Source organism: Triticum dicoccoides, chromosome 3B, assembly GCF_002162155.2.
Source record: "Triticum dicoccoides isolate Atlit2015 ecotype Zavitan chromosome 3B, WEW_v2.0, whole genome shotgun sequence".
NCBI classification, from domain to species: Eukaryota; Viridiplantae; Streptophyta; class Magnoliopsida; order Poales; family Poaceae; genus Triticum; species Triticum dicoccoides.
Window position 1 is genome coordinate 23,268,944 of NC_041385.1, and position 6,549 is coordinate 23,275,492.

At 45.8% G+C, this 6,549-nt stretch overlaps 1 protein-coding gene across 1 annotated transcript; it reads right to left on the reverse strand.

The window, feature by feature from the left end:
* Window positions 1–627: 627 nt before the first annotated feature.
* LOC119280577 (Bowman-Birk type trypsin inhibitor-like) lies at window positions 628–1,443 on the reverse strand. Its single transcript, XM_037561387.1, has 2 exons — window positions 1,247–1,443; window positions 628–1,142 (listed from the first exon to the last, which is right to left on the reverse strand). Exons 1-2 carry the CDS (start codon window positions 1,389–1,391, stop codon window positions 667–669), a joined length of 621 nt encoding a protein of 206 aa, XP_037417284.1. The 5' UTR covers window positions 1,392–1,443; the 3' UTR covers window positions 628–666.
* Window positions 1,444–6,549: the final 5,106 nt, after the last annotated feature.

The following is a 6,549-nucleotide window of genomic DNA, read 5'->3' on the forward strand; positions in this document are numbered from 1 at the left end:
CAAAAACCTCTGATTTAATTATCAACTACCCCAATTTTCGAAATTTCTGGTGTTATTTAACCAGTGTATCTCTAGTTTTGTGATATTAATCTTGTCTTTTCCAAAATAATATCATGAGATTCACAAAGTCAATGAACGAACATCACCTAGAAGTGAAAAGTCCAAAAATGCCAAGTCTAAAACTTGAAGCCTAGTGAGCTGGTTCAACCACACGGAGCCTATATAATCATCTGAGCGAGACAGAAAAGAGAAATTTTCATGTATAAATTAGGTGGAGAGCATGAATCTCAAAGCATTGTTGGAAAGGTGAGGATAAGTGGCTCTGTGTAGCTCAACCTCCACGGGAATTTCTGATACTCCATCTTCACGGAATACACACGCACGACTTGTCTTATTCATCTTGTTAGATGTAGCAGATTATCATAATTTACCGTAGCGCGAAGCACAACTTCAAGAATAACAAAACTGCATTTCATTTCGCGAAAACATTGTCACGTATACTCCATTCTCACGGAATACACACGCATGACGACTTGTCTTTATTCATGATTACCTGAGCTCCCATTTTTATTATATTACTTATACGAACACACTGCAGGCTGCTGCAGCTACTCTTAGCGACTCAAGCCCAGGCTGGGCGGCGTTGATCAGGCGATCACCGCGCACCTAGTTACCGCCGGCGGTGCACTTGGCCCCCGGGAAGCCATGGTACCAGTCATTGCAGACGCGGCGAGATGAGTCCGACGTGGCCGGCTCGCATTTCTCGCAGTTCGCATCACACTGCTCAACCTTGTCCATGCAGCGGCACATCGGCGGGAACGACCTGGTGCACAGAGCCAAGTCGCAGCATTTCCACGGCCTCTCTTCTTCTTCTGCCTTCTTCTTCTTCTTCTTCGCATTTGCAACAGCCTGCGTGCACATGGGCCCCGGGAAGCCATGGTACCAGTCGTTGCAGACGCGACGGGATGAGTCCGATGTCGCCGGCTCGCATTTCTCGCAGGTCGCAGCACACTGCTCGACCTGGTCCTCGCAGCGGCACGTCGGCGGGAACGACCTGGTGCACAGAGCCAAGTCGCAGCATTTCCACGGCCTCTCTTCCTCCTCCCCCTTCTTCTTCGCTGCCGCCACCATTCCTGCTTCACCTGCAAGTCCTCAGTTAACGACCCAAGCGGTCACCAGTTTCCTCATGCACCAGCTAGATAACTGAACTGAAGTGAACTAGGAAAAAAAATGATGGCATGGTCACCTTTGCCCTCGCTCGGCAGGAGAATGGTGCCCACATCGTCGGCGCCGGTGGCCGTGGTGGGGCGGCCGGCGGCGACGAGGAGGGCGGCCTCGAGTGAAAGCATCAGCAGGATGCTAGGAACAATGCATGTCTTCTTCATCTTCATGGCTGGTTACTAGGCTTGCTTGTGCGTTTGAAGCTGTGTGGCTTTCACTCGTGACACCCGTGACACCCGTGGAAACCAACGCGTGGCGGGTCACCATTAATTTACTTACAGATTCGGCCACGTAGTGCCACATATGGGTGCTGGACCGTGGTAGATGGGAAGAGATCCAGTGACTTGGCTCTAGCAAGTCACGTTGTAACTGGCCCTCTCTCATCCACCGTTGAAACAGATAGATAGCGTACAGAGTACAGCCACGCAGCACGCATGCATGCAGCCATGCAGGCACGAGAAGCACGCCCTCCATTATTTCAACTGCGGCATGGGTACAAGTAGTACGAATCAAATGCGTTGTGTCCACGTGCCTTTTATTACTTTGTGGCTAATCGATCGTTCGAAGAGCCGGCCCCTGTAAAAGCACTTTTACGGTCACCGTATTCGCAATCTTTTTTTGTTTTTCAAAACATTCAATCTATTCATCTTCTATCGTGGCAGTATAACAAAACCCAGAAATAATAAAAATTACATTTATATTCATAGAAAACCTAGCGACGACTGCAAGCATTGAATTGAGCCGAAGGCGCGCCGCTGTCATCGTCCCTCCCTCATCGGGGAGCCGGGCAAAAGTTGTTATAGTTTACAGTCGGAAAGTCATCGTGCTAAGACTTCATAGGACCGATGCATCAGAATAATAACCATCGCCGATGAAGAGTAGGATAGACTGGAAGGATCACACAAATGTAGACTAACGCCGAACAGATCCGAGCAAATCCATCAAAGACAGATCCGCCGAAAACACACCTCCACACGCCCACCAATGATGCTAGATGCACCACTGAAACGGGGCTAGGCGGGAAGAACCTTATTCCATCATCAGGAAGCCGCCGCCGTCTCACTTTCCAGAGCAGGATAAAAATTCTAACAAAACTCAAAAACACATGTATAAACAGAGCCCTTCCACTGGCAAGGGCCGGGATCCACACGCCCTCATGGCCCTGAGGTCACAGGAGAGGAGGCGGGCCAAAGACAACACCAGCGATAGGCGGAGAACCCTATATAGATGAGGCGGACCAAAGACAACGCCAGCGGCAGGCGGAGAACCCTATTTTTTTAGGGGAGGAAGCAGCTGCGTCTTTTGATAGGAAGTTGTTAATTCTCGAAATACCCCTTCACGAGCTTCTTTATGGGTGCTTGTTTATAATGAAACATTTTCTTTGGTCGACATCATCACATCAAAAATAGACGGGCCTACCTGATTTCAGAATGAATTATCTTGAGTTACTATGATATTTTACCAAGAGTAACATGATCGGAAAACTATTGTACCAAGCTCATGTACGCAACTGCAAATTAATTATGATTTTTCTAGCACTACTTTTTATAAGTAAAACAAAAATAGAACTTAATATGTAAGTTACCTAGCTCGTACTTAAGCAGTTCCAACCTACCATAATAAACAACTCGAAAAGAAAATCTAACGTTGTACTATCACGTGAACCCATTGTGCTGCTTGTATACCTAAAATAATAAAGTATAGGAAAATGCATACTACCGGGTGTAGTTACACCCATTTTTCATATACTACCATGTGATAGTATATATTATACTTTATTATTTTTAGTATGTTTATATACTATATTCAAGATACTTCAAAGTGAGTTATATGAAAAAATTGCAAGTGAGCTCATAGTTTTATTGTATTTGTGAAATACGTACATATATGATTGCGAAATGGAGTATACACAAAATATGATACATACTACTAAAAAATAGTATATATACTACCTAAACATTCTTATATACTACATACTACGCGTACATACTCTCTGATATGATAGATACTACCTAGAATATACAAAACAAAACCGGCAGTAACTATACCCGGTACTACGAAAAGTTTGTACATGCCACCCCTTAACGTGTCACCTGCTTGGCTGCTTCCTGTACATTGTTTGTACATGCCACTCCTTAACGTGTGAATCAAGTTAGGAAATCAAGCTCAGAGATAAGTATAAACCGAGTCATGGATGATAAGAACGTCATTAATGCTCTTCCAGAAGGGGCACCAGGGAGTAGACCAAATGGAAGAGTTGCCTCTGGAGATTTGAGCTGAAATAGCATCAATTAGTGTCTCAAGGTACCTTGAGAATAGAAGTCCAAAAAAGCTGATTTCGGAAGATTAGTGTCTCAAGGTGCCTCCAAAAAGAGTAGACGAATTTTATGATTCTAGAGATGGTACTGTCTTCAGTGGCATTAAACATGAAATTTAATTGGCTGCTTCTAGATTTCGAATGCCTAAGCCTGCTTCCTTTCTGGCTTTGCAGATCTTAGACCAAGCTTTGATGTAAAGAGGCTTCATTTCATTTTCATCTTGAACCCCAGTTCATGAATGACAGCATTCGTTTTAGCCAGAATTTTCTTGGAGAATAAAATATTAGACATGCAAACACATATTTAATAAGAACTATTTTGGCGGCATGGGAAAGTTATTGAGAAAAAGGGTTTCCCCCGCTTTGTATTACAAAGCAAACATCTGATACAACCAACGATAGGTGCTGGGGCGGAAGCAGCACAACCACGCCCAAAAGAAAAGAAAGGTAAAAAAAGAAAAGAAACAAATGCCGATAACGGCGGATCGACAAAGATGACGAAGCCTCGCGACCGCTGCTTCCACCGGAAATCGTCCCCCAAGCTCCGAGACTCCGAAGTGCCGGTACCAATCAACACCTCCAAGAAGGGACGCGACGATGACGACTGAGTTTGCCCCGGTACACAGTGAGGAAAGAAGAAGGGTAGCCCCAACGCCCTCCAGGAAGGTCAGATGGCACCCTCAGGCGCCACCGCGTCGGTGTCGGCCATGCCAACAGGGATTTCTCCCGATCCCATCCTCCCCCTCAGGCACTCCGGAGCTCGCCACCAAACCGACCACCACCCTGCGCACACGAACACGAAGCTTCCCACGCTGTCTCACCACCGCGAAGATGGCCTGCACAACGAGGAAGGGGAGCCGGGACTAGGGTAGCAGCACCGTCAGCATACTGGAGGGCCCCACCTCCACCGTCCACTACGGTAGCCGACCGGACGCCAAAGCAGGAGTCTGTCGGGCCCGTGGCCCCACAGGCCCGGCCGGGCCCTCAGAGGCCCGGACAACTCCCGCCTCCATGCCGCAGCTGGCATGCCGTCGGCGTCGCTGCCCCCTGTCCAAGCTGCTCCACCACCTCACCACACAGACGACGACGATGGGAAAGTTTATTAGCTTTGTACTCACTAAATTTGCTTATGAACTTATCCAAAACTAAATTTTAAGCATGAGATCTATTTCTGGTAGGCACAATAAGAGGGTGGCCTAAGTGTGTGTAGCAGCAGTCATATCAACCACCCTAGAATACCTTGAACAATGTCTCCCTGATCATTGGTTACATTTTTTCTGGAAAAAACAGAAGATTCAGCCTAGTTAGGGGTTTGTCGAACAATAGCACACAAATATTGCAAAGTATTCGAGATAGTTATGGCTCCATGGTGAGTAGCTTGACCACATACTATTAAATCTTCTGCAAACAGTAGGAGTAAATTGGAGGGCAATTTGGCCTGGGAGCTATACCTTACAAATTTCTTTCATTAAGATCCTCCTGCATGCCTGAACCTAACTCATTGATGGGTATAAACAAAGAGGTAAGGAGACAAAGGACTACCTCGTCTAGTACCTCTAGTGGCTCTGAAAACACAATGCAAATTGTCTAATGACTTGATTTATAAGAGCATTAATCAGAAAAATCCATTCTAATTGATCAAAGGCTTTACCAAGGTCTATCTGCAACATAAAAGCTTGTTGTTTGAAGGAGGAGAGACTAAAAGAATGGGTAATTTCCTGAGAAATAATAACATCATTTGTAATTCTCCCGCCATCAATGAAAGCTTGTTGGGCATGCAAAATTTATAATAATAGAACCTGCATTATATATTCACATGTTTTTAATCTTCATGTATCATCAAACATAGTATAACGTAGTCTCTAAGCATTGTGAAATTTAACATAATAATCATTAGTCGGGGGTAATTGTGCACTTCTTAATTTTTTTTTAGCAAGCCCGCGATTCTTTAAACTAGAAAACTTATTTTCTCGTAAGTTTTCTCTTTTGCTGGGATGGTTTTAAGTAATTTGTTAGGCTTAAGTCGCTCTTGGTAGGGGCCAATTGTTCCTAATTCTAATTAACACATACTTCTGAGACCTAAAGAAAATTAACACAGGGTTACCCAGTCAGGTTTGATTGAAATGTTGTGGAAGGAGGGGGAAGGGACTAGCCCCCGCTCGTCCCCCCTTGACTGCGCCCCTATTGGGATGGCATCATATCTGGCCATATAGGCCATGCTTTTAAGGCCGACCCGTGGGCACTGATTTATGGCCTGGCATGGCACGCGAATAGGCCATGGTCGGCCATCAGTCCACTGCGACCAAGGTCGATCCACGAAGCCCGGCCTTAAAGCCGCCACGGAACGGTCCTTTTATTCAGGACCAGCCTGACACGGTGTGGCATGCGACCCATTCGGCCCTTTTAGCACTGTTTGGCGCCCTTCGGCCTTTATCGAGTTGTTTTTTAGCCTTTTTAACACTATTTTCACCCTTTTTTTTTACCCTTTTAACCTAACAAACAAAAGGCCTGGAATGCCGAAATTGCCTAGAAGGCCAAAATGGCCCAAAAGGAAAAAAAATAGTGTGTGTCGGCCCGCGGCTGGGGGTGCGAGGACGGCCCTTTTATTTGGCGTGACAAGCCGATGTGCGCCTCAAAGCCATCGGGCCGGCAGAACACTCTGTTTTATAAAAGGGCCTTCACAGACCATGTTTTGCCAGGCCTTTATAATGATGGGTCATGCCGAGTCTTGCAGTGTCGTTCATATAGCCTGGTCCGGATGACACTCGATCCTATATCTAGAAAAAAGCTAGTAGAATTTATTTACCTTTTTAACTGAGGAAGGATCACGAAGGAGAGGGTTTCTTGCACCGCCGCCGCCATCTCTTTGGATGAGCGACTCAAGGCTCTTTCAAAAAACATTATTAGTCATATTCATGCGGGTGAAAGAGTGGCAACATCGTTGCTTCAGTCTAATTGCACCCTCTTTATCAAAGTCTTTGGAGTATTTCTTCGAGCAGAGATTGACGCCA